The 26,681-nt window shown below is 48.6% G+C and overlaps 8 protein-coding genes across 8 annotated transcripts; 4 read left to right on the top strand and 4 right to left on the bottom strand.

Moving 5' to 3' along the window:
- The first annotated feature begins 303 nt into the window (after positions 1-303).
- Positions 304-1,003, top strand: L228DRAFT_116631 (hypothetical protein). Its single transcript, XM_018328949.1, has one exon. The coding sequence runs from the start codon at positions 430-432 to the stop codon at positions 967-969; it is 540 nt and encodes a 179-aa protein (XP_018189017.1). The 5' UTR covers positions 304-429; the 3' UTR covers positions 970-1,003.
- A 34-nt stretch (positions 1,004-1,037) lies between these two features.
- On the bottom strand, positions 1,038-3,758 carry L228DRAFT_238028 (hypothetical protein; the record flags this gene model as incomplete). Its single annotated transcript, XM_018330993.1, has 1 exon — positions 1,038-3,758. The coding sequence occupies one exon, from the start codon at positions 3,756-3,758 to the stop codon at positions 1,038-1,040; it is 2,721 nt and encodes a 906-aa protein (XP_018189016.1).
- Positions 3,759-4,035: 277 nt separating this feature from the next.
- L228DRAFT_116733 (pyrimidine 5-nucleotidase) lies at positions 4,036-5,690 on the top strand. Its single transcript, XM_018328950.1, has 5 exons — positions 4,036-4,366; positions 4,429-4,441; positions 4,523-4,558; positions 4,621-5,046; positions 5,118-5,690. The coding sequence occupies exons 1-5, from the start codon at positions 4,313-4,315 to the stop codon at positions 5,378-5,380; spliced, it is 792 nt and encodes a 263-aa protein (XP_018189015.1). The 5' UTR covers positions 4,036-4,312; the 3' UTR covers positions 5,381-5,690.
- Positions 5,691-6,018: 328 nt separating this feature from the next.
- L228DRAFT_246234 (glycosyltransferase family 35 protein) lies at positions 6,019-10,080 on the bottom strand. The gene is made up of 13 exons (XM_018332363.1): positions 9,789-10,080; positions 9,492-9,733; positions 9,403-9,415; positions 9,311-9,346; positions 9,192-9,253; positions 9,035-9,138; positions 8,894-8,971; positions 8,540-8,837; positions 8,400-8,473; positions 8,178-8,343; positions 7,901-8,124; positions 6,844-7,847; positions 6,019-6,755 (listed from the first exon to the last, which is right to left on the bottom strand). The coding sequence occupies exons 2-13, from the start codon at positions 9,659-9,661 to the stop codon at positions 6,348-6,350; spliced, it is 2,637 nt and encodes an 878-aa protein (XP_018189014.1). The 5' UTR covers positions 9,662-9,733; positions 9,789-10,080; the 3' UTR covers positions 6,019-6,347.
- Positions 10,081-12,226: 2,146 nt separating this feature from the next.
- On the bottom strand, positions 12,227-13,580 carry L228DRAFT_209744 (G protein alpha subunit; the record flags this gene model as incomplete). Its single annotated transcript, XM_018329826.1, has 6 exons — positions 12,227-12,326; positions 12,390-12,628; positions 12,682-12,811; positions 12,867-12,995; positions 13,054-13,399; positions 13,457-13,580. 6 exons carry the CDS (start codon positions 13,578-13,580, stop codon positions 12,227-12,229), a joined length of 1,068 nt encoding a protein of 355 aa, XP_018189013.1.
- Positions 13,581-18,251: 4,671 nt separating this feature from the next.
- L228DRAFT_116512 (MAP kinase SakA) lies at positions 18,252-20,262 on the top strand. The gene is made up of 9 exons (XM_018328948.1): positions 18,252-18,691; positions 18,751-18,798; positions 18,864-18,993; positions 19,054-19,097; positions 19,151-19,250; positions 19,308-19,664; positions 19,720-19,798; positions 19,851-20,034; positions 20,113-20,262. The coding sequence occupies exons 1-9, from the start codon at positions 18,636-18,638 to the stop codon at positions 20,168-20,170; spliced, it is 1,056 nt and encodes a 351-aa protein (XP_018189012.1). The 5' UTR covers positions 18,252-18,635; the 3' UTR covers positions 20,171-20,262.
- A 749-nt stretch (positions 20,263-21,011) lies between these two features.
- On the top strand, positions 21,012-23,972 carry L228DRAFT_267461 (hypothetical protein; the record flags this gene model as incomplete). Its single annotated transcript, XM_018334990.1, has 15 exons — positions 21,012-21,073; positions 21,134-21,241; positions 21,307-21,549; positions 21,609-21,636; positions 21,689-21,752; positions 21,821-21,900; positions 21,951-22,122; positions 22,174-22,214; positions 22,270-22,407; positions 22,458-22,578; positions 22,629-22,787; positions 22,846-22,956; positions 22,993-23,077; positions 23,141-23,388; positions 23,518-23,972. The coding sequence occupies 15 exons, from the start codon at positions 21,012-21,014 to the stop codon at positions 23,970-23,972; spliced, it is 2,115 nt and encodes a 704-aa protein (XP_018189011.1).
- A 79-nt stretch (positions 23,973-24,051) lies between these two features.
- On the bottom strand, positions 24,052-26,514 carry L228DRAFT_260280 (Thiamin diphosphate-binding protein). Its single transcript, XM_018334249.1, has 5 exons — positions 26,467-26,514; positions 26,359-26,398; positions 26,174-26,296; positions 24,780-26,106; positions 24,052-24,690 (listed from the first exon to the last, which is right to left on the bottom strand). Coding segments are annotated over exons 1-5 (1,782 nt in total). The 5' UTR covers positions 26,469-26,514; the 3' UTR covers positions 24,052-24,400.
- Between the last annotated feature and the right edge of the window lie 167 nt (positions 26,515-26,681).

Below are 26,681 nucleotides of genomic sequence, written 5' to 3'. Positions count from 1 at the left end.
AGGCGGAATACACAGTATGCTCGTAGACTCTCGCTGCCGCCATGTCAGGCATGTTATCTTGCGTATCCTCTCCCGGCAGGCGCAGTCAACGGAAAATCGGCTCCTATGCAGACAGAATGCACAGAGACCCCAAGGTAGGAAAAATGGAGGACCATCCGACGCGTCGGGAACTCCCATGGGCACAGCATACAGTAGTCCCTCAATCCAGCAGCATAGCCTCCACAAGTCCGCAACGTTTCGCGCCAACCAGAACGTTTTGGTTGAAAAGAGCTTACCATCTTTCCATACCGGGACCCCAGGGATCAGGGATCAATCATATGATTCCCCATGTCCTTTCGTTCCGCATTTGCCGACTACAGGAAAAAAGTAAAAAGTGACAGACAAATCATATGAAGAAGTTGGCCGACGATCAAGCTTACATCAAACCAGATGCCAAGCAGAGATAACAATACATTGGCCAATACCTCAGTAACGCGCCCAAAAGATCATCCCCAGGTGCATAAGGCATGCATGTGGCCAACAACAATATGCATGAAATATCTATGTATGAAATCAATTTTATTGAGGGCAAGTAGAAACGAGGCGAAGCAATTAACATGTAGTCCTTGCAACAATTCCATAGACAGATATTCGCCTGTAAGATGCCCTGCCCAAAGTCCTCGATGCACCCCAGCCAGCCAGTCAAATGCTCGAAAATGCGATGCGCTGCTTTACTTTGCTTTTTTCCCAGCCACCCAGTTAAAATTACAAGTGCAAGTTGCAGATCGCTTTTACTCAGCAATAATGAAAAGATACGGTATTTCCCCCCATCTATCCCTTTTCAGACAAAATAAAACAACAACGTACGGTGTATCAATCGAAGGAAAATATGACACGGAGGTAGAGCACACAAGGCTCTGCATGAAAGCTCATGACATGAATGAGTTTAGGCCAGGGAAAGATCCAATCGCATGTCACAATCCTAGGTAGGTAATGATAAACGGCAGTCAATATGGGAAGGCGCCCCTTTTCCACCGATATCCGAATCACTCAGCTCATCAGTAACGGTACACGTGGCCCGAGCCTGCGCCCGCGGTATCGGGTACCATCTCGCGTCCGTACCCGGCTAATACTGGCTCCTCCACGTATCGTCGAGCCTGTGTTGGGGGCTGCTGCGTGTGGGACATGTAGTGGAAGCGCTCCTCGTCCGGCACATACTCGGCATACCTTCGGCCGTCGTCGACGCGTACACTAGCCTCTCTGATTATCCGCGGAGCAGGCGCCTCACGCCGATGGCTTAAGCCAGCGGCGTATTCGGGCTCCGGACGTACGCTCTGCAGTCGCGACGCATACTCTGGAGCGACTTCGTACCGTGCATTTCCTCCAGGCACAACGCTATGAGTTCGAATCACGCGGCGGCCAGTCACATCATCAGCACGCCCAGTTGCTCGCGGCTCAATGTAGTCGGCTTCGCGAGGAGCTACTTCTCGGAGGCTAGACTGCTCGGCTGGACGTACAGAGTAATCCCTTTGTCGATAGACGCGATAGGATGGCGCTTCAGACTCAATCGGCTCGGCGTAGTGTCGCGGTAAACCGACAGGTGGTCCCATGCGGTGCACATAACCGCCGTCTTCGTAGGCCTCGGCATCTGCAAGAGGGACACGGATAATCCGATCCCGCGAAGAAGGTTCATCGTAGTAAATAGGTGCATTGGAGTGCCTGCTTGGAGGTGCGACAGAGTGGCGCATCTCCATCGGATTTGGCGCAACATAATACTCTCTGCCATGCTGGTCGACGATAATACGTCGAGGAGGGCGAGCCATGGGAGGGGGAGGGGGAGGCACTTGCACAACGGAAGCATACCGTTCACGAACAGGCTGAGGAGATCGGGATCGATCGCGGATATTATGGGCCGCGACCGGCCTGACCGACTCACGGTAGTATCTAGGCGGCTCGTCCGCGATGCGCTCTACCAATGCATGTGAGGTTGCGCGAGCCGACCGCGAAGTGTTGGAGGGATACTGTACAGGATACAAGGGCGGCGACGGCGGCTGTCTGGCGTATTGAATACTAGCTACTCTTCTGAGATCTTGCTCATCCCGCACTGGGCGCCGGAGAGACGTTCGAGACGATACGCGGACGGGTACTGGTGAAGAAGGTGACTGGATCTCGTAGTGCGGTGACGGCAGTGCATGATCGGATTCCCGGATATAATATCTGCCATGGCTAGGGTCGCGCATAGAGTACTCATCATGACCAGGAGATTCGCGTTGTCGACCACGATAATCTACAACCTGACGGAGATCTGTGCGGTGGGTGAATGGAGGTGGAGAGATAGGCTCCTCCTTAATACGCGGTTCAGGAGACTCTACCGCACGTCGGGACACGACACGGCCTTCTCGCTCCTCGCCAGCTACGGCTGCTCTCCTTCGTTTTTGGGAAAGAAGTGGACCATGTCCGGTTTCGGGGCTTTGTTGAGCAGCGTGCTGGCTAGAAGAGGCTATAGCATGACCATTTTGGGCGGGTACCAATTGGCGCTGGTTTTGAACAAATGGCGGAGGCTTGTTCATAGCAAGTGGTGAAATTCGCGCCGGCTGTGGCGCAACCGGTGAGCGCACATTGTTACTGACTATGTGCATGCCAGTATTTGGTGACGGAGGAAGTGGAATATGAGCGGGTTCACGACGCTCATTCTGTGGTTGATACCCTTGAGACGGCCCATGGTGGATAGTAGTACGTGGAGAGTCACGGAGATCTGCAGCAGGAATGGGCTCTGGCGGAGAATATTCTTCCTCATCTGGTGAATCGCGCATCTCTTGCGTGTCAATCTGCTGCTCTGGTAGCTTCCGCATAGACTGGGCATTACTGGGAAGAGGAGCGTGTGGTAGATTTCGAGCATCATCTATTCGGTGGTTAAGGCTATTTGCCGCGTCGGGCACTCTGTACGGCGAAAATTCTGGCCTCGTTGCCTTTGCTGTCTTATGAGAATCTACAGGATAGACGTCAGCATCAAGGCTGTCCAGTTCCATTGGCTGACCCTGTTGATCATGAGCGAATGACGCGCGTGATCCCTCACTGGTGCCCATGGGCGTATTCACTCGACTTGAGTAGAATGAATTCTCATCAAACGAGTCGCTGGAGTCAGCAGCACCAGTCTCTGGGCACTTCAGTGTTGTTTCAGATAGTGGAGTGACGAGTTCGAATGCCTTTGCCAGGATGTCTGAAAGGTCAAGGTCCTGAGCGCCCGAGCTGGCATCCTTGTGTCTGGACTCGGCCCGACGATTGTCGAGCTGTTCGCGCAGAACACGTTCAATTCGCTGTCTTTTCAGCTGAATTTCTGCTCGCACAAGATCGTCAGACTTTGTCAAGAGCACGGGATCAATCCCAGAAACGCTCGGTCGCGATGCAGGAGCCGCCTGAGGAATAGGCGCGTGACGCGGTATCCCATTTGGTTGCAGCGGCTTCTGTTGTAATGGCAAAGGCTGCACTGGCACTGGCACTGGAACGATTGCATTTCTATTCTCAACAGGAGCCGCTGGAGTGGTTGCAGATTGGTCCTTGGCAGCCTCGGATCGCGGCGAGGACAAAGTAGGGGAATGGACAGGTCGCGGGCCGGGTTTGCCATTTAAAGCGACTGGTACTTTTAATCGCGGATGTCTTCCTGAAAAGACATCGTCTCTCAAGCTGAGAATCTTGTCATACTCAAGGGCCTCTCTTAGCTCCCGATCAGTAAGTTTTGGTCCATGGAACTGGACCGAGCCAACCATCGGAGTGGCCATGGCCTGTAGCAAGCAAAAGTAGGTGAGATCTCAGACTATAGTCATGTTAAAATCACACAGCTGAGCTTCTTGTTTCAACGAGCAAGTTGTGTCTGAATCCCACACGAATCCAGTCTGAAAAGGCTGGGAAGTGAGTAGAGATACTGAAGTGGTAAAATGAAGGAGAAATTGAAGATTCTCAGCAGGGAAGATGATCAACTACAACACTACAGTGCGTGACTCGGACGGCTGTCCCAATTGGTTCAAGCGAGTTCAGTTGGCAGCGGTGACTTCCGCTCCGATAAAGTTGAGGAACTACCGCCTGTATCCGTCAGTCATTCAGTGACTCTTCTCCAATTTGCCCCCACCGCGCTCTTTTCTGCCTCTCTCTCTCATTCTGGGGCATATTATATATCTCGACCAGAGTCAAGGCCATTGCCTCCATTCTTAGATCCTCTCATTCGACTCTTCTTACCAGGTGACTAGGCCAAGCGACAAGCACCAACGTCAGACTCGCAACCGCCATTCCCCGCGGGCCTCTCAGCTACCCCACTATCAACAGATCAGCGAGCACAATGGTGCAAAATCTCGGGCAACGGCCCGTCTTCTTCTTTGACATTGACAATTGCGTATGTTTCTAATCTCAATTCTCAAGAAATTCCCCGAATCATTCCGCTAATTGCTGCAACAGCTCTACCCACGAAGTACGCGCAGTGCCCCGCACAGATAAACGCTCCCAAACCGAGCAACTTCAAAGAATTACAATACTAACAGTATTACTTCAGGCAAACGGGTACACGAGTGCATGTCAGTACTCATTGGCACGTCTCTTCTCCATTTCTCTTTCCGTTCCTCTCCCATGGCTAATAGGCTGTACCCTTAGACAAGTACTTTATGACACATCTGTCCCTCTCCGCCGAAGATGCTACCCGGCTTCACAATAAGTACTACCGCGAGTACGGCCTTGCTATTGAAGGACTTGTGCGCCACCACAAGATCGACCCTCTAGATTACAACAGCAAAGTCGACGACGCGCTTCCCCTCGATGACATCATCACACCCGATCCTCAACTGCGCAAACTGCTCGAGGACATCGACAAGAGCAAAGTGCGGCTATGGCTTCTCACCAACGCCTACATTACGCATGGACAGCGTGTCGTGAAGCTCCTAGGCGTCGATGACATGTTTGAGGGCATCACCTTTTGCGACTACGGCGCAGAGCGATTCGTGTGCAAGCCCGACCAGCGCATGTTCGCCAAGGCGCAGGCCGAAGCAGGTGTCTCGAATGCCCAGGAGTGTTATTTTGTTGGTAAGTGGAAATTGAGCGGTATCGCATATGTAAGAACAAAAATGCTGAGTTGGGTTCTGTATCTCGAATAGACGACTCCCACCTCAACTGCCGCCACGCGCAAGCTCTTGGTTGGACCACGGCCCATCTTCTCGACCCGTCGGACCCAGACCCGGCAACCCGCGCAAGCAAATACCAGATTCGCAGCCTCGAAGAATTACGCACTATATTCCCACAATTCTTCAAATCGACCGCACAAGTCGAGGCGCAACCCGTTTCAAATGGATCAGAAACCGCTGCTGACACAGAAGTTGCTCCTTCCGCGGCTGCCGCTTCAAACGGAACTGCTGCATGATTCGCAACCATTAACGCCTGACGCATGCACTCAATTTATTATGACTCATTCCGAAATCCTGCACATCGTTCTTTCCTCGAACAAGACCTCTAATACCCTCTTCTTCTCATTCTCATCTTATCTTCGCCATTGTCATCGTCTTCATTTTCGTCAATCCATTCAAATATTTTCGAAACATTTTCACAATTCAACCTAGATATCCTTTTTCATCTTCATTATCTTTGAATCTCTGTTTTTAATATGCCAAGTTTCTTTTTCCCCTTTACCGCTCTTCAACACAGGCATCCAATAGAGAATACGCCTCCGGCGACTATAAAATCATACGGCAACCAGCAAACAGAATATTCCTAACAAACACGGCATTGGACATTATTGTATATATCATTGGACGGGGAAATGTTCCATCTCTCCGCCGCTAAAGAAACCACCATATAACCTCATTTTTGGAGATACTTCACCGCGCAATATATTTCTTCGCACAGTTTTAAATGGTCATTTTTCCCTTCATGTACTTTTTGGAGCTCGACATGTTCTTCAATACGTATACTCTACATATGATATGCATCAAAGGGTCAAATGTTAATGGTCACTATCAAATTCAATGGTCCTACAAAATGCATCACATATAGAATACAGCACCTGCGTACGAGTCAATAAAATCGATCGATAGAGTGCCTTCCAAGTAAAATTTATTATGTTCAAAAGTTAATTGAATAATGATATGAAATATTAGAAAAGCCAAACCAAAAGATAAAAATAAAAAAAAAAAAAAAAGACCACGTTTCATACAAAGGACTGTCTTATCTCTAATCCAAGGTCCGCTCTTCCGTCATTCAATTGGACATGTCTTACTGCGGTAATAATACCTCTGTACAGACAATCTGGGGAGCAAAATCTAGTCTTGGGTAACCAAACAATTCAGGCGTCTGCCCAATCTTTTCTTTTGCTCCCTCGTGCTTGCTCCTATTTACTCTTTTGGTGGCACAGGCTCGACATTCCAGATAAGATCAGCATACTCCTGAATGCAGCGATCACTGGTGAAGAAGCCCATGCGGGCAACGCTTTGAATGGACTTGGTCAACCACTCGTCCTGGTTCTTGTACGCTTCGTCCACGAGGTCATGCGTTTGAATATACGAATGGAAGTCGTCGCTCACGAGATAATAATCGCCGTGGTCAACAATTGCATTAACGAGTCCGGAGAAGGCATTGGCATCGCCAAATGTGCCAGACTTGATAGCTTCAAACACTTTGAGTAGGTCCGGATCGAGTTCGTATTTGCCGTACAAATGGTGGTGGCGGAGCTCTTCCACATCTTCTGCGAGGTTACCAAAGAGGAAAATATTGGATTCGCCAATCTCGCGGGTAATTTCAATCTTGAAAAGACGTTAATACCTGAGCAGATAATGTGATGATTACACGAAAGAAGTGGGTTGGGTTTGGGAATAAATGTGCCAAACTTACGTTTGCTCCGTCGCAAGTTCCAATGATCAAGCCACCATTGAGGACAAACTTCATGTTACTCGTACCACTGGCCTCGGTACCGGCGGTGGAAATGTGCTCGCTGAGATCGGAAGCGGGGCAGATAATCTCAGCCTTGCTGACGTTATAGTCTTCCAGGAAGATGACCTTGAGAAGGTCCCCTACGTCCTTGTCATTATTGACAACCGCACCAACATTGTTGATGAGGTGAATGACGGTCTTGGCCATCCAATATCCCGGCGCAGCTTTTCCACCAAAAATGGACACGCGAGGAGCAAGCTTCTTGCGTTCTTCAGCAGTCATAGACTTTATGGCCAAGTAGCGATGGATGACGCCAAAAATATTCAGTTGCTGGCGCTTGTATTCATGGATACGTTTCACCTGAATGTCGAAAAGAGCAGCGGGATTGACGCTGACACCCGTAGTTTCCTTGATGACTCGTGCAAGGCGGACCTTGTTGGCGTATTTGATCTCCTGCCATTCCTTCTTGAAGGCCTTATCGTCAACATATCTCTCAATTTCGCCCAAAAGAGTCAAATCCTTGAGGAAATCGTAACCGCCAAGTTTAGATGCGATCAACTCACAGAGGCGGGGGTTAGCCTGGTGTAGCCATCGACGAGGTGTAATGCCGTTGGTTACGTTTGTGAACTTGTCGGGTCCATATATCTTCACGAAGTCTTTGAAGATGGTGGTCTTGATCAGGTCCGAATGAAGTTCGGCGACGCCATTGACCTTGTGAGAACCAATGATAGCCAGGAAAGCCATACGAACCATCTTTGGCTGAGACTCTTCGATAATGGAGACGCGAGAAAGCATCTCACGCTCCTTGGGGAAACGCCGCTCTACGGACTGAAGGAAGTAGAGATTGATGTCATAAATAATCTGAAGGTGGCGGGGCAAAAGATTCTGGAATAGGGGTACCGGCCATTTTTCGAGAGCTTCAGGGAGAACGGTGTGGTTTGTATATCCGAAGGTCTTGACAACGACTAGAAAGAGTTAGCATTAATGCAGGGAGTTTTCACATTAAAGGGATACAAACTTTGCCATGCCTCGTCCCACTCCAGGCCTTCCTGATCAATCAGAATACGCTGAAGCTCGACGACCGCCAAGGTCGGGTGAGTATCGTTCAGCTGAATCGCGACTTGGTCCGGGAACGCTGCCCAAGCGCGCTTCGTTTTCTTGAACCGGCGGACAATGTCGAAGAGGGACGCAGCGACCCAAAAGTACTGCTGCTTCAGACGTAGTTCCTTGCCACGTTCCAGACTGTTGTTGTTTCGTCAGTGGTGAGAATCACACAGGAACGTGGACGAACTCACTTGTCATTAGGGTACAAAACGGCTGAGATGGTCTCGGCGCGCTGTTGATCGGCAACGGAGCTCTCGTATTCTCCCCGGTTGAACTTTTGAAAGTCAAACTCACCACTGGCGGCCTTACTAGACCATAGCCGGAGATTGTTGGTGGTTTTTGTCTTGAAGCCGGGAACTAGTCTAGGGTTTAGTAACTGAGTCTTGTGTCTATCATCACTGCAAGGCACTGACTTGGGACATCATAAGCCACTGCTTCAACAATTTCGCCTCCTTCCCATACGGCAACATTCTTGCCAGTTTCATCCCTGTGGAGAAGTCAGGCATTTAAATTCTTCGTCTTTCTGCCTGCCCGGCCATTCGGCTTTACTTACTGGTATTTTCTCACATGGCCGTAAAATTGAATTTCAACGGTAATGTCATGTCTCGGAAATTCCCAGGGGTTGAAATCGAGCCAGTAATCAGGTACTTCGACTTGGTAACCATCTACAATTTCCTGCTTGAAGATACCATATTTGTATCGCAGACCATAGCCCCAGGCGGGGAAGTCCATGGAAGCCAGGCTGTCCAGGAAGCATGCTGCAAGTCGCCCGAGGCCGCCGTTTCCAAGAGCAGCGTCTCGCTCCTGCTTGATAATGTCCTCAATCCGAAATCCAAGTTCACTCAATCCGTCTATCAAACAATCAGCAGCTGGCTTAGTCGTGTGGAAAAGCTATCGTAAGAGGTACCTTTGGCAGCATTCTTGAATCCAACATTAAGCATAGCATTATCAAGGGCTCGACCCATCAGAAATTCTAGTGAAAGATCTATGTTCGATATTGGTTAGTAATGTAATTATCCATATTCTGTAAATTATGGGGTCTACTCACAATAAACACGCTTCTGATCAGCAAATGTATGACGCTGTTGAGTTTTATTCCATTCTATCACAAGGCGGTCTCGAAAAGCCAGGGCTGTCCCGGAATATGCGGCACTAGATGGCAATGAACATGCTATTTCCACGGGGGTATCTGAGCCGGCGCTTACAGTTCATCGCAGTTAAAGAGCGAACGAGCAAGTGTCGTTTCAATGTGACGCACGGCCTCGGCCTTGATATGAAATTTTAGCCCATCATTTCTCCAATTGGATAAATCGATCATTCTTACTTGAAATTCCTCCTTGGTCGAGAATTCCTGGGCGGTCTTCCATGGGTTGTCAGTAACAGTTGCTCGAAATTTGGAATGAGACGGAAACCCACAAATTTCTTCCAGCTGCATATTCAGCAATGTTAGCCAAAAATCGGCCCTTGAACAACGTCAGGCTTCATTCAGTATCATCGGTACATACGCTTCTCGTTGGGGCTCAGGAATGGCAGCCTCTACGCTCTTGATCTCACTCGGTCCAAAGCCGGTGAAGGTACGCTTGTGCTTCGGTCTGCTAAACGCCGGACCCACGGGACCCTGAAAATCAGACAGTGGGGCACTAGTAGAAGGTCTACGTTCTCTCGTGGCCGACATTTTTGCGAGGTGCTTAGCAGCGGCCCAATGTATCGTTAGAAGCCTGTATTGATGTTGTTTACAATGAAACGGCTAAAAGATATGAGTTTCCACCCGGGTATATGAGAGCAAGAGAACGATTGCCAACCTTGACCGCGGACGTTCAAATGTTGTGGATCGTGACGTCGTTCCACGTGGGTTGGTACAACGCGAGGCACAAGGGCGGGGTAGGTCAGTTCGTTACCCCGGACCGTGAAGACGTGGCTGCAGAAGCAAGAAAAAGAAAGCACAGATCGAATACGGCCGGGCAAACGCACGATGACGGGAGTTGGAACACAAGAATAGAGACAAAGGCGATAACCAATATCTAAAATATGCAAATAAAGTGCTGTACACCGAGCAAACGATGGAAAATGGGATGAGGAGAAGAGATGGTCAGAGGAAGTGGGAGTGGAGAAGGATAAAAGTAAGTAGGGTAGCTTGGCAGTGGGAAGCAGCGACGAGGAGGGTCAACACATTTCCTCGTACGATTGATAACTGCATTCGTAGGCTACCGGGGCATCGAGCACTAGAAACCCAGTCAGGGCCCGGACGGGGGTTCCCGAACAATCAATCAAATCCAGTAGGTATTTTAGTCAACTTTCCCCCCAAGACCATCTCAGAGCCATCATTTCACATGGTTTGGGTATAGCTCTTGGCTAAGCTGGACCCTGCAATGAGGGCGAGAAATCACGACAGTAAAGCATCCTGGCGGGCTTGGTGTGGATCGAGATCCACGCCGCGCGAATCGCCCTAGAGCTACGCAGTAATCAAGAGAATGCAGTAACACATTGTCATTGAGACAAGAAGCAGTGGGATGAGTGTCCATCAATGACTGTGAAGGTCAATTGGCTCCAATTGAGAGACTGCGAAAAATGAAGAGGGATAACGAGTACCCTGGAGGCATTCATTGGGGGTCCCATAACCACGTACCGTAACGGCATCACTGAGGGTAGAAGAACATGCGGAGAGACGGGGAAAGAGTGGATTCGCTCCGTCCTCACTAATGTTTAAGGTGCTTCTTAAGTGTCTTTTAGCGTTGAGTGGGGTTGCAGGCGACTCCAACGCTTCGGTGCAATTCCCGTCCCAAGTAGCGCTACCATCGATTCAAGTCGCGCTACTTATGGGGACTTTTGCACACTCGGGCCAACCTTTACAGGTCATGTGCCGATTCTCCTCTTAACCCCTCTTTCTCCATACCGAGGTAGCTTGTTGCTACAGTGCATGGTCGAATCTGTAGCAGAGAACAAGACTGCTTACTGAGAAGGATGACTTGGCATGGTCTTATCGTTCAATTGCACTCATACACTATCTACAGACTACGTGATCGACTCATCTGATGCAGATGCCAGTAAACGGTTGTGTGCAATCAAAGGAGTAGAATTATCGTATACCTTAGCTAAACAAGAGTCAATTGGCAAGTCGATCGGCTAAACTGATACGTACTTACACATAATTTACGGTACTCACTACGCTTTATCGTATTATCGGCCGGCCCAACGACCAACCCCTGCTCTCGGTCTTCAGAACCACCGGCCAGTCCGACGTCGTCATTTGCAGGGGCAAGCCGGAAAGGACGGACCTGGCTACAGAACCACATGTCCATATCACCCTCAACCGGGAATTTGGCATATCTCTCACAGTTCCGTCGTGCGTGCAATTAGAGCAAACTTTGCAGCGTGGTCATCCTGTTATACATTCATACATTCATTTAATTCATTTCATTTCCATCAACCAACTCAACCAATCAATCACCAATCGAAACCAATTCAACAAGGTTGCCGTCGACATTCGTCATTGGGCCGGAAGACAGGACTCCATCACATGGGACAATAGGATTAACCAGTCCACCCAAAAGAAAAGTAAGACACTTGGTAAAAGCCGTAGAAGACCTAGAATTCCCCAAGATTTCCCCTTTTGCGCATGGCCATTCTGGAAAAATGGCAATGCAAAGGGGAAACCCCCATCCATAGAAATCGGTTCCTCGAGCCTTCATCTGGTGCATCTTGTTCTGATTTCCCAATCTACCCTAACCGAACCATGTCTGTGCCGTCTTCGTCCTGCACGTGGAGAAAGAGACCTGCTCTTTGCGAACTTGTAAAATCTTCATCAAACGCATGCGTACGATTGGCATCTGCCCATCCAAATGATGGCGATGAGAGACGAAAAATAAAAGAAAGGTAGCACCAAAATGGAGAAAAGAGCGAAAACAACAAACACGGAATGGCCCACAAGGAGAGCGGGCCTTTTTGGAGCGGATGTAAGAGAACCCGACGTAAGTAAAATAAAAAAGAGGTAAAGCATCTGCGTCCCTCAACGACATAAAACAGTGAGCCCCAACTCCAATGCTCAATGACAAGATGCGGAGCATATTGGCCGCAGCTAGGAGAGATTATGGCCAAGTGCTCGTCTGGAAAAGATGAATATCAAATGATGAAAAAGACAAATCGTCTGTCGACATGACTAAAGTAAGTAAGAGATGCAGCTGTACACTTGAAAGGTAGATGGCTGGTTAAGTTATCGCGATCACTGAGACGCTGCCATATTTTACAGGATGCCCGAGTCTTTGAGCGCGTTGTGTAGAATGGTCTCCTTGACGGCAGCAAATACAAGTCGGATATTCGAGGTATCAGTCGCTTGAGTAAGGCTAAAATATTAACAATTTAGCAGGTGGTATATATGACGAGAGTAACAAAGTTCTGATACGTACTGTGGATATAGATTCAGATGGGCTCGGTTAACTTGGTTGAACCGCCACAAAAGATATTTTGCGGCACGATTTACATCGTTTCCGCCAGAATAGTCCGGAAAGTAGTTTCCCAGAGGAGACCGTCCTAGTTTCTGCTTGAAAAGGTCGACCTTGTTCAAAAAGAGGATGATGCTCGTTCGCATGAACCATCTTGAATTGACTACGGAATCAAAGAGAACCAAACTTTCAATCATTCGATTCTGAGTTGCAGAGTTAACACGTATCCTGTGCGGTGAGAAGAATTTTTGCTCACCTGATTGCTTTCCTCGAGGAGAACCTGGTCATATTCACTTAGCGCCACGCAGAAGATGATGGATGTCACATTTTCAAAACAATGAATCCACTTTTTCCTTTCACTGCGCTGACCACCAACATCGAACATGCTATGCAGCATTATTAGTGACTTCATTTTAAGGCAAGCTTAACTGCTCCACGTACTGTATGCTGAGTTGACCCATAGTAAACCGGGTCTCATAAATACCGGTAGTCTTTGTCCGAGCCCGTAGGACATCAGACTCGATAGGTATGTAATCAGGCGCAGCTATGCGCTGAACTTCTTCAAAAAAGCTTTAATGTATCTTAGCGATGTTTTTTCGGCAACTGATTATACGGGAAGATAACTCACTATGGTGCTGAATCCATGAGGTAAAATTCACTTTGATGTTCCATCACTTTTGCTATACAGGGGTCTTTCCAGAGCGAAGTCACTGCATCTCCAACTTTGGACTCCAGGCAGGTGTGTGGGTCTGGATCAACCTGGTAATCCAGAAGATAATCGCAGTATTCTCTGTTCTGAGGATTCTCGGGATCTATCTCGAACTGACGCATTGCTCCGACAAGGGCTTTAGCGCAGTCCAATAGATTCTTATAGACAGTCAATCGATACAGAGCAAGCTCATCCACAGTGTAGCCGTTTTGGTGAATGATTTTCATTTGCTTCACGATTGTTGACTTTCCACTTTCGCCGGATCCTAAAGCGCCCAATTATTATCTCTCCTCGAAAATTCATGCAGCAAAAATCTCCATACCTAGCAAAAGTATCTTGCATTCTCGTCGAAGCTTCCGAGAATCCTCTTCGAGTTTCCGATCAATCATTTGACTCCTCTTTCTCTGCTCCCCATCTTCGGAGTCGTTACTCATGCAGATTCCCATTTTGTCTATAGATGATGCAACCCTCTGGCCACAGGAAACAATGAGATGAGAATGAAAATATAAAAATGGCGCAGCTTTCGAGAGTCTGATTCGAAATTCGTTGCTGGTGTGATGGAATTCGAGGCTAGGCTTCGGGAATGTCTAACCTTCAGCCTCGTGTCACAGAATTTCGTGAAGAATCGGCCAGTTGTATCTCGTGGAGCACTGGGCGGGTGTTGAATTTAGCCCCGGTCGAGGGCCCCAGATCCAGCTCACCCGCCGAATTAAGCAAACTGCACGCAGGCACCACCGAAAAGGCTTGAGATCCCCCGATAGATTACCACCCAGTACTTTCAGTACTGGTGGGAGAGATAGGGAACAGGGGACGGATATTGAGAAATTCGGCGGTCCAACGTTGTCGTGGCTTGCGGATCCCTCGGGAGCAAGTGAAGCACCGTCAAGGAAGGCCCTGAGCTAGTACCAGGTTCTACACACCCAGTTACGCAGGAATCATTTGCTGAAGCTCCGTAGATTTATGAGTGAACAGGATGCGAAAAGCGACAGGGCAAGGCGTCGACTAATGGTAGGTAGAGCGACCTTAATCCCGTCTACACGGTCCGTGACGGGTTCGCCAATGAGCGATACCAGAAGCGAAAGTAGACAAGCCAATAATTGACGCTGTCAATGGGCTCAGCTGACGAAAAAAAAGCTGAAATGAAGCCTTGCTGTGGGCGAAGGAGGTAACTTGGCAGGTGCGACTGTGCTACACCTTTACGAGATCTGCAAAAACGGACGCTTGAACGTCCGTGTCGAAAGGCGTGAGTGTTTTTGAGGCGATATTGAGTTTGTTGGCGGTTTGATTCTCTAAATTCCAAGGTGAGCAGAGATGCAAAGGGCGGGGTGAAGGTAGCTGCCAGACGCTGGCGGTGGTGATGATGTCGAGGAACCGGCCAGCGATGATGCTCCTAACCTGTCTCTCTACTTACTCTCTTGATTACGGTACGCTACGGGAGCATAGGCCGAGTTACCTTAGCTAAGGTCCAGCAAGCGACTTTCGTTTTGGCGGGATTACGCTTTGCGAGGGGCCGGGTAATGCCTCACAGCTCGCCAAAATGCTTGGGGGCTTAGTCTACCTGCATTGGTCCGCGGGGCGGAGATCAAGAGATCAGGTGGGATGATGATTATTATTGTTATTATTGCTGATGTTATTATGATTATAAAGTCGCCTTTAATACAACATTATTCACGAACTAGACTGTCTTGGATCGACCGAAAACATTGCAATTGCTTGAACCAGACCTGAAACTAATTCACAAAGAGACTGCGCATTATTTTGCTGTGTCCATGTTGAGCCATCGGTTTTCTCCGTCTCTGCATGGAACTGCATAATTTTATTGCAGGTGAACATAACTGAGCTTACTTCCTAACCGGGTCAGATTTGTGCACTCACGCTAAGCCGTTCGTATGCGAATGACCGAGACAATTTCAAATAATGAGTTTCTATGCAATGGCCATTAGCATCAGGATGGAGATGACAAACAGGCGGAGACCTAGCACGAGCTGTGATCGTGGTTCTCTATTCGCACTATAAGCATTGAATTTAATTCTCATTAACTAAGCAGCTATATGAACCTCCGTGTTCTGCTTGGATTCCGCCTTTCCGAGTCATCGATCATTAGTCGTGGCCTTTCTAGCGGGGCGCAAGAGTGAGCGGATGCAGTCTGCTTCCTAAATTGCCTCATCTCCAAAATCGATTGCTGCTTAATGAGCGCATGATGTCAATGCTTTGAATTTTACGAGAAGAAACGATTTTGGGAAGCATTGATTTTTGTAAATTTTTTTTTTTTTTTTTTTTTTTTTTTTCCCTTCTTCGATTATATTAATGAGAGAAGATTTACAGAGAAAAGACAAGAAGCAAAGCCAGAGTAGTGCCGATAATAAAACTTAAGGTACCTTCACTATAGACCCTCGTTACGAAGAAGACGCAGCGATACAATAGCCATGTATTTCAGCAATCTTGGAAGGAGGGAAAGCAAAGCAGTTTATACAACGACATCCGATGATCTGCGAAATCCCATAATGGCGTACAATATCGATCACTTGATCTCAACATTTTCTCACGTGCTAATATCGTTTCTGAAATTAGGAGGAAGGGGAATATTTCTGGCGAAGAATATCATATATTTGTATTTTGCAGTATTGTGAGAAGCTGGTCGACATATTGCATCCAGAGCTAATTGCTCACCATACGATTTTGTCATAATTTTATTCCCACAAGTTTCTCTGGGGCCATGTTGTCTTGGAATACGGGATGATACACGCTCCACAGCCGACATGGTACTGCTATTATTCTGTACTCCAGGCTCCAGAATGGCTGGGAGCCTGGAAGTAAGGTACAAGGGTAGACAGGTTAGAGCAATTAACAGTCAGCCTTACCGTCTCAATCTCAATGCATCGTTGAATTGAACATTCTTGCACCGCCAGGTCGATCTGAAATTGCCGTGCCAATCTCTATATTTTCGGAAACCATGGTGAAACAAGCTCAATGATTTGGTTTCTTTGAAGTGATAATTCTTCAGCCGCGATCCACAATTAGCATGCCACTTGGTTCTTCGAAGGAGGCTTGCGATCACGTGCAAGCAAAACTACTAAAATCCTTAAATCCCACAAGGACTGCGTGGCTATTAGCTCAAGGAGGTTTTTCTGGGGATGTCCTGTTTAGATCAACGTTCGATCGACGATGCGGGTAATCTAAAAGGAGATCTGGCAATTGATAAACTCCATACGATCAGTCTAGGGTAGAACGGGCTGCTTGGCTGAAAGTTGTGAGATTGTCACCAGGGTCAAATTCTTAGCGCTAACCTTGAACGAATACTTGATGTCCTTGATTTTCCAAATACCTCACTTATTTCTGTGCATTGCTTAGTATATCGCTAAATGCACTTCAGTTTTCAAAAGTGAACTAGATCCTGTAAACACGATAATAAAAAAACAGTTTGAGAATTGGAAAAGGGTTGATCGACTAAATGAAGGATAAAAACGGTATGGTAAGTCTTCTTTCAATTTTCTGATGCTAAAATTGTATATGATCATTCCCAGTCATTATTGTCGTCCTTTATTTACTGATTTCTGGAATATGCAACGGACAAAGGGAGATGCGCACGTGTTGTGGCTCTCATCACGTTTGGCACCTTGTCCCGAGTCCGGTTGTTCGTCCGAGCCAATCAAAAGGCCGGACCATAGCCGCGGATTTCCTTTGTTTTTAAGATTGAATACCTATCTAGGTAGGTAGATAATTTATCACTTTCATTCTACATCTCTGTTCGTTTTCCTTGTCGATACGATGGCATAGATCGCTCTTTCCCTTTCACAAACCACTCGACTGGACATTGGAAGGAAATCTTCCAGATCTTGTTTTGCTTGGTTGATACAAAGTGGGGCTAGAGGGGAAGCTATGATGACGATGTTGCTGCGGTCGCGATGGTTACGTCACAGATACCATGCTGGCGTTCTCGTCTGGCCAGTGGCTGGTGGAGCAGGTACCCGGGTACCCCATAGAGGCACCTGCCAAGGTTTTGCATCGCTGCCCGGCCCTGTCACACGGTCTAGACTGAGCCACCCGATGCTGGCGTTACGACCTGATGCTCAAGAGAAAGGGGGAGAAGTGGAGAGAAAGGAGATGAAAAGTGAAAAGGTGGCTCAAACAGGTAGGGAGCGAAAGACATGCAAGCTGCGTCTTGGTCAGAATACTCCGTACGCTGAAGTGCCCTGTGGTCGCGGGGCTCTCCGTGCAGTAGAGCCCTGTGGGCCGAGGCTGGTGACGTGCAACTTTTTCTTTTCTCCATGGGTGGGATGCCGCGAGATCTAGCCAACTTGATGTCCACCATTATGATATTGCCATTTTGACAAAAATTTTCCCATTTCGCCCCAATTTGCCCATCTATAGCTCTCCCGACCCCAACCAATCCCTTTACCCAGATTTGCTGCGGTGCTGACTTACCCGCAGTTATACCCCCGTAGCTTCCAGTTAAGTTTCCAGCCTGGTCAATCCCCCGGACTTCCACTGTAGTGAGCCCCGGACGAGGCGCTGATCGGCGTGTGAACGTGTGGTTTTTAAACTTTGTACGACATATCCTGTGTACAAACCTAATGTTCGACCGAACTGTGAAATCCGTCTTGGATCTATCCAATGAAGCTCGCCTGGTGTTCGCCTTCACACACACAGAGAGAGAAACGACTGAAATAAATGTGGCCCGGACCAAGTTGACTGACTATACGAGTAGGCAGAGTACCCACGTACTAACATAGAGATCGGGGACCCGGAGTCTCTCCATCTTGCTTTGTCTTTCCCGCCTAGAAGAGCAAATCGTCGATCTCGCAGTCGGGAGTTCCATCGTTACACCTCCTTGTTTCCCCTGTTACAGTAGTTATTACCCAAGATTCCCAGTTAGACAGTAGTTATTATTACCCTAGGGCATCAATCCAGTTACAGTAGATTTTCCAATTCCCCTCCTTCCTTCGTCAAAGGCAAGGAAATTGATCAGCTTCCCCCCCACCAGACCCTGCTCAATTACTTCTTCCCATTTACTATCCTTATCACCATCATCGTGGTCGCTGTCGTCAATTCCACTCGTCTCACCTTCATACTCATTATCTGCCTCGGCGGGACTACTAAAGGCACCCAAGGCGCTAGAGTCAACCGCGGCCTCCAATTTGCCGTCGTCGTCCGCTCTCTTCTCCTTGTTGAATAGCAAGAACGCCGCTCTCTTTCGGCATCACCACACGTTCTTCTTTACTCAACTCTCCGCCTACTCGAGTCTTCGCGTCAATATTGCGATCTTCGTCTCCTACCATTCTTCCTGTGTCGTGAATCAGAGGTCCCTCTTCACGCAAATTCATCTCCGCTGTCTCGCACAGTGTGCCACTTCGTTATTGCACCAGCGTTGTGAAAAGCCCATCGCGACACTCACCTTCATTCCGCCGCCACATCATCTACCTTTATTCAACTTGTGTGGCCCAACGGTGCCTGCCTCCTTTCATTGATTTTTCTCCCCTTTTCGACAACGAATCTTCAAGATGGCCGAATTCGTGCGCGCTCAGATTTTTGGCACCACGTTCGAAATAACGAGCAGGTAGACAATTTTGTTCCCAGTGCCGCGATTGAGATGGGTGTATTGACAATACTCGACAGGTACACCGACCTCCAGCCGGTGGGCATGGGTGCATTTGGTTTGGTCTGGTAAGATTTTTCTGCCCCTCTCAGAAGCTCCGTGGATATCTTGTTGACCATGACTGTGACAATAGTTCTGCCAAAGACCAACTTACTAGCCAGCCCGTGGCAGTCAAGAAGATAATGAAGCCTTTCAGCACCCCTGTGCTGTCCAAGAGAACCTATCGAGAACTGAAGCTTCTGAAGCATTTGCGCCACGAAAATGTATGCACTTTGCCGCCTTTCATCTTGATTTCCTACACGTCCCGCTGACCTGCCTCAAAGATCATTAGTCTTAGCGACATTTTCATCTCCCCGCTGGAGGACATGTGAGTTTTATTATTGCTCAGAGGACTTTGACTGGTCGATTGACCCTGGGCAGCTATTTCGTAACGGAGCTTCTGGGAACGGACCTCCACCGACTTCTCACCTCCCGACCGCTAGAGAAGCAGTTTATTCAATACTTCCTCTACCAGATCCTGGTATGAATCCCCGCGCCGCCCAACCGCTTTCTGAAATCCGACTAACTTCCTATCAAGCGTGGTCTGAAATACGTGCATTCGGCTGGTGTCGTCCATCGTGATCTCAAGCCTAGCAACATTCTCATCAACGAAAACTGTGATCTCAAGATCTGCGACTTCGGTCTGGCCCGAATTCAGGACCCCCAAATGACGGGCTACGTTTCGACGAGATATTACCGTGCGCCGGAGATTATGCTCACGTGGCAAAAATACGATGTCGAAGTTGACATCTGGAGCGCGGGCTGCATCTTTGCTGAAATGCTTGAGGGCAAGCCTCTCTTCCCTGGCAAAGACCATGTCAACCAGTTCTCCATCATCACGGAACTCCTCGGAACTCCCCCAGATGACGTGATCAAGACGATCTGTAGTGAAAATGTACGTTTTGCGCTCCGCAGCTCAAATTTTCGTACTAGATGCTAATGATGTCTAGACGCTGCGGTTCGTTCAGTCCCTTCCCAAGCGCGAGCGCCAACCATTGGCGAACAAATTCAAGAATGCCGACCCGTCAGGTAAGCCACCATTCTCCGACACATGGGTATACGAAGACTAACTTTCGGCCAGCTGTCGATCTGTTGGAGCGGATGCTTGTCTTTGATCCCAAGAAGCGAATTAGCGCGGCGGATGGTTTGGCCCATGAATATCTGGCCCCCTACCACGACCCCACCGATGAACCCGTGGCAGAAGAAAAGTTTGACTGGTCATTCAACGACGCTGATTTGCCGGTGGACACATGGAAGATCATGATGTACGTGTGCGCGTGAAGGGGAAAAAACGCAAAACCCTTTTGCATGAGCAAGTTAACTAACTCTTCTTACTCGGACAGGTACTCCGAAATCTTAGACTACCACAACGTGGATGGTGTGGCGGAGGCTGCTGCGTAGAAGAGCCATTTTGCCGTTTCTTCTTTTTCATATTTTTAAACGTCACCGTTCTTATGATTCACCCCTTTCTTGTCCCGCTTCTGCTCCCCCAAACGCACGCAATTCCTCTATCCACGTCTGATTCATTCACCGCTTGGCACATATGGTGTGCCTCCACATACGACCCTCCGAAGGACACATGAGATGGGAGCGGCCAGATTCTGGTTCTTGATGAGCTATTCTATATGCGCGGGAGCGTCAATTGCTGAAATACTTGCCTTTCCAAGCCGTTGGGCAACTGGTCAGGAGGTTCTGGCCTTGGGTATGAGGGGATACGCTCTCACCTCTTGGAATGCGTGGCGTTGTTGCGGTGTCTTTTTCGATCGCAAATTAGTATATGAAGCAGCGTAATCAGATTTGAAATGTTGAGTATATGACTAGAAACAATGATATACAAAATAATTCCTCGAATGCGATGGAGCATAAAAAGGGCTTCTGGGTATTGGTGATATTTGTATTTTGGATTTGCCTTGTACAGAAGAGCGACCCATCTGTGATGATAGTCACGCCGATCTTAGCTGAAATTGGAGGTAACCGGTTCTGTTTGGGTTCTTGTCCAGTGACGTTCTAGGCATAGAGCTTTACCGAAGGAGACCCACGATTTCTTAAGCTTCTTGGGTCAGAGGGGGTTTTCCCAGGGAGCTCTGACAGGATCTCCGATCGTAAAAGGGTATTTTATGTGCGTTATCAGTGTCATTGCGAACGTGATCAAGTCCTTTTCTGTGCAAACATCTCTGCCCCTACCCCCTGCAGTATGTGTTGCATCCTCTGATGCGGCCGAGTAATATAATACGAACGGAGGATGGCCGGCCACGGCAGCGGCTTCGACCCGGTCGTAACGATCGTTGGATTTCATCACGCACGGTTCGAGGAGCTCCTAGGGTCCTTCCGAGGCATGCCTCCAGCTAACTGAAAATTCTACAGAGGACCTGAGATTGAAAACTGGTGGGGGGTCGCGGACGGTAGAGATCTAGCCTCTGAAAATGAGTGGAGCTTGTTGCCATTCATGGCCCTCTCGGACGGTGCCCATGCGTGAGCTCTATGACCTCCTTTTTCTGCGCCAAAGGGTATTCGATTAATGCTTTGTATAAATACAGAACGTCTGAAGGCTTCTCCTACTTTACACTCCGCCATGAGGCGCAGGGCGATCGGCCTGCCACGTCGCTGTTCGGCATTTCGTGTACTCGACAAATGGACTCGAACGAACTGATAAACCGACCGGCCGAGGTCACCAGATCGACAGTACAGAAAGCTGTAGTAGTGATTGCAGATAGTCCGCAGTATTTTGGTCATCTTCGGGAGAAGCTTTCTGTGGTTACCAAGGCATGGTTCGCGCAGCGGTACGACTTGGCAGCCTCGTGTCACTTCGATTTAAACATGCTGAGACTTTTGATATCAGAGACTTTTCAGATGTGGATATCATCAAGGTTCGAAATCGCGCTTCGGCGGGCAAAGATATCTAAACTAAGAGAAGTTTAGGAATTCCAAGCCAGCCTTAAGCAGACCCTTCACGATAACGATGCGGACAAGGATCAATATCTGGGTAAACATTATCCGTATAGAGTGTGAATGACTACAGACTACGAGTGCTAACATTTGGATTATTTAAAGGTCTTTCATTACGAGAGATGATTCACGAGTTCAAATACCAAACGCTGGTGCTTTTCAAATGTTGTTTATTGCAGCCAAAGGTAGGAGGCATTTGTGATTACCATTTCGTCCTGGCTATTGACTCTATTAGATGCTCTTCTTTGGCACTCGCTGCGAACGCCTATGCATGATGCAATTTTCTCTCATTTCCCTCATCCCAGGTCTAATTCGAAACCTTCAAGATTGCGCCGATCCTGATTTGAACAACCTTGAGAAGTCTTCAGTCAAGCCCACATCGCTGAGAACCAGTGATAGAAATTCCTGTAGGATGTTGTACTGCTGCTCATGAGGCTCCGTCGCTGACACAACATCAGTATTGTCCTATATGGGGCTTCCGTTACAGCTTTTTGGCAAGGTCGGTAAAATGATGGATGAGCTTCGGCAGGCGAATGAACTGAAACCGTAAATAGGGGAGCCTTTTCGGCCCATATACGCCGCTGCAGCAGCTTGATTTGCTCGCTGATCACGGAACGAAATCGTACATTGTTGGGTCTACCAATACCCTGCTTCTCCAGCAACGGGACAGATATAGCGACATCCTCGTAAACGTAAGCTTTGGGTTATTGGCTAGTCGGGAAAATTTCTAATTTGGCTCTAGTTGGATGAAGATACGATTGATATTTCCTCCCCTTCATTACGGGGGGTCTTGTCATTAACTGTGGCTGATCGAAGATGGATTGACTTCCTGACGCAAGCAGTCAACGATACTTGGGATCCCGGTAAGGGCCTTGGACTGCTCTTCGGCGAATATTGCTAATATGATATATAGCGAATCCGGAACGACCCAAGACTATGGGATACGCTGGCAGCGAAGACTTCATCAGGCTTCAATTTGAGGAGTACATATTAGCCTTGATTGCATCAGTCAAATACCGAATGCATGCTGAAAAGCACAAGAATGAGCCGAGTCAGCTCTTACCAGATATAGGTAGGCCCATATCTGAATAGATCTGTATTTATAGATGAAGTATTGACGAGTAATTCAGAAGGGGACCCTGGCGCCGACTTTGGAACCGAGTGGATCGAAGCTTGGATGAAGACTGACAATTTTAGGATTTTCCAAGAGTTTACAGGCAAGCTCATTCGTTTCCTCAAGTGTAACTTCTTTGCATCATCCTAACACAAACATATAGATTCACATTTATTCGATATTGTCGAGCCTCGACACCCATGTGCGGGCGGCCTTACGATAGAAGACGTGCAGCGTCGATTAGCACAGTATGTAGAAAGACCGAACTCACCAGAGAGGAGGAGTCTGATGCTGATCTGATCACTTTACAGTCAAGTCGCAGAACTCCACTTGGATGAACGCCTCAACACTGGCCGTGAAGCTCTAGGGAAGCATCTGGCCAGTGGCCAGAAGAAAGTGTCTTCCGCATTCAATACTCTTTGGGCAGACATTGAGGTTATGCGCGAAGCTCAACGGAAACGGCAAGAAGAGCATCGTGCCGCAGCAGCCGCAGCCGCAGCTTCTAGCGCTTCGCAACCGTCTTCCTCAACTCATGAGGGTGGCTGGGCCGGGTCAAAATGTGAGTCTCCCATTACTGTCTCCAGCTTAATCATGATACCCATTCCAAACCTGCTGCATTGATCGTTCTATCTGGCAGTCATACAAAACCACTGAAAAAATACGGGCGGAAAGCTAAAAATCATTACAGTTTCTCGCGCTCCTGATTTCTCGGCCGCCCAGTCCTCTGTAGCAGCAGCCTCGTCCCGAGCAGGAGCATATCTTTCTTCTTGGACGCAGTGGGCCAGCGAGAAGCGCCGAACAGGCTGGAACAAACCCAATGTCCCCGCCATACAAACCTCGCAACTGCCGACAACGCCATCGACCCAGCCCGCCCAGCTGTCCTCCTCATCTGTGCCCTCGTCTCCGGTTGGACAGCTGCACTCTCAGACACTCTCTAAAGAGGAGAAAGGCGAAAGCAGCCCGCAATCCCCTCAGCACCGCCATGATCATCAGCAGCATCGCTTTTCCTTGTCACCTACAAAGCGCAGATCAATGAATGTGTTTACTTCTTCATCAGCAACGGAACCGGTGTCAAGTCCGCAGGACAATGAAAAGACCGCTGCACCGGGACATGAGACAGACAATGGGGGTGCAAAGGAATGAGATTACTAAAGAGCCTGGAACGAGCATTGATACAGACCCCTACGAAGAGAGAAAAGGGAGGGGCAGGGGGGAAGGAGAGGAAAGCAGTTTTATATATCAGTCTCGGAAGTGTCGAATACACGCGCCAACGGAAACCCCAACACACTCACATTACAGAGTATACGTATATGTATAGCATTGGAATGACATCGAATGTTGTCAGCCGAGCAAATTGACAGAATAGTTGCAAGTTTTTACTTCCACGACGATAATAAGCTGTGCAGTAGATTCATACCAAATTGTAGTATGCCTTGCAGGGTACAGTGCAGTACCAACAGAGCATTGTGCAGCGCAGTATACTAGAGAGCAAGCTAGGGAGAAGACAGGGTAGGACAATGCAAGATAAGACACATACAAGCCAGCGGGGTAAAGATAGAATAGCCACAACCTTACATGGTTTGCTCAAGGGTATATTTGCCCTCTGGTCCGTCCAAATGGGCATCAAGCACGGCAGAGACGCCTTGATTCTGGACTGCCTCTACAGCAAGGGGGAGTAATTTATCTAGATCCTCGACTGTCGAGGCACGGGCGGCAAAGAGGTTCCCGCCTGCAGCCGCCTTGGCGATGCCTGCGTAGTCGGGAGTAGGCACGAGAGAGATGTTAAGTTCTTCATTGGATGCGCGGGAGCCGAGGCCGTCAGGGTGAACAAGCAGGAGAGAGCGGCGAGGTGCGTTCCAGCCTAAATTTTTTTGTCAGTTTGTCAGTATCCGTTATATTGTACTATTTGACACAGAAGGAAATGCATTTCTGCCGAATGTATAGACATACCCTTATTGTTCAAGACAATCGTCAGAATTGGAATGCCATAGCGCTGACAGATCCAATACACACTGCCTGGTACGCTGAACAAAAAAGTGCCATCACCCACAATCTGGCAGACAAATTTGTTGAGGCCAATAGCCTGGGTGGCGAGCTTGACTCCCAGCGCTGCACCGCCAGACCATCCTAGTCCGCCGCCGCCGCAATTGATCCATTGCCCGGGAAGCGTGGCCTGGAGCTGGTCGTGCACTAGGACGGACTGGGTGACGGCCTCGATGCAAAAGATGGTGTCCTTGGGTAGGGCACGCCGCAGGGTTGCTACGAGGTAAGGAGTCGAAAAGTGGCCATTGGCAGCGGGCTGGGCCTGATCAGTGATACTTTGAAGCCGTAGACGGTGCGAGTCCAAGAGGTTCTCCCAACGTTGGTGATAGAATGGTAGTCGTAGCTTGGCGAGAAGATCTGGACGCGCTTCGATTAGGGCATTGATCTGGCTGAGCGCCGTACAGCTGTCGGTGCGGTACCGCTGGTGCGCAGCGATGTAGAAAACCGGCATTTGCTGTTTGAGCGGATCAACATCTAGATGAATAATTTTTGCGTCGGCCCGAGGCTGGCATTGCGTGTTGATCCAGGGCACGTCGCAGTCAATCACGAGTATAACATCTGCTGTCTTGATGCTCTCGTCCACGCCGAATCGCAGCCCAAGCCATCCTGGGTGATCAGCGGGGAAACTCATGTCTGATCCGGCCGTATCGAGGACACGTAGACCTCGAAGTGTATCTGCGAGCTTGACCAACTGGTTGACTGCAGCATGAGTGCGACCCAGATAACCGGTTATGACGAGTGGTTCTCTGGCATTGACGAGCAATTCTGCAATGCTCGCCACGGCGTCCGGGAAGAGTCCACATGGTTCAACGGGTGTCCATTGTTCCTGAACAAGAGAATATGCGTCAATTTCCTCCTCCATGGGCTCCCGTGCTCCGACCAGGTAAACGGGTCCCTTGGGATCGCTCATGGCAAATTGCAAGGCCCGATTGACCATTTGTTTGACATTCTTGCCGGTTTTTATTTCGCCGGTGTAGCGGCAGTACTGTCCCAGAATCGCCGTCTGGTCCCGCACATCTTGAATCCAATGAATATATTCTGTTCGTGAGCCGCGCATTTCGCCTTCAATAGTATATGGCGAGAGGCCGGCAAATATAAATACAGGAGCGCGTCCGGTGGAGGCATTGTGGACTGCGGCCCCGAGACCCTGTGTACCCACGTCGACGTGGACTATTACGCATTGCGGCTGGTTGGTCAGTCGGGCATATCCGTCTGCCATTGAAAGAGCAACCATCTAGATATTTTATTTTTGGGTAAGAATTTTGCACCACTGCACATTTTTAATAGCTTCACACTCTTACCTCATTAGGGCATGTGATAATCTTTGGAAATTTGCCCTGCTTTTCATTTTGCCCTTTGACTATAGCTTCGATGATGCTGGGATGGTCCGATCCAAGATTGACAAAACAATGTGTAATACCGGCCTATAGCAAAGTCCATCAATTCAGTCAAGGCGAAGCAGAGAGTTGATCACAGCAACACCAACCTCCCATATCGCCTCAAAAAATGCAAAAGATGCTGTATACCTGTTCATGGCCAAGTTTTTCAGTAGCATTCATCTAGGGCGCTCTAGTTGTTCAGCATTGTTACGTACATTATGCTGCTTTCAAAGCTAGGACTATCCGTTGAGTTTCAAAGACAGTGAAGGACGAAGAAGGGTAAACGGGAGAGACAATGCCCAGGGTCCTAAGCGTCCTAAGCGTCTAGTAGTCATCCCGAATCTAACCATTGAGCCAGTTCCATTCGAGACGGGGGGTGGAGGAGGGGGAAGGCATGCAGTGTTCTCTCCACCTCCCATGTTCCTTGCGA

Source organism: Xylona heveae (assembly GCF_001619985.1).
Source record: "Xylona heveae TC161 unplaced genomic scaffold L228scaffold_4, whole genome shotgun sequence".
In the NCBI taxonomy this organism is placed as follows: Eukaryota; Fungi; Ascomycota; class Xylonomycetes; order Xylonales; family Xylonaceae; genus Xylona; species Xylona heveae.
The sequence above is the reverse complement of the archived record's forward strand: the minus strand, read 5'-3'. Positions and strand labels throughout refer to the sequence as shown.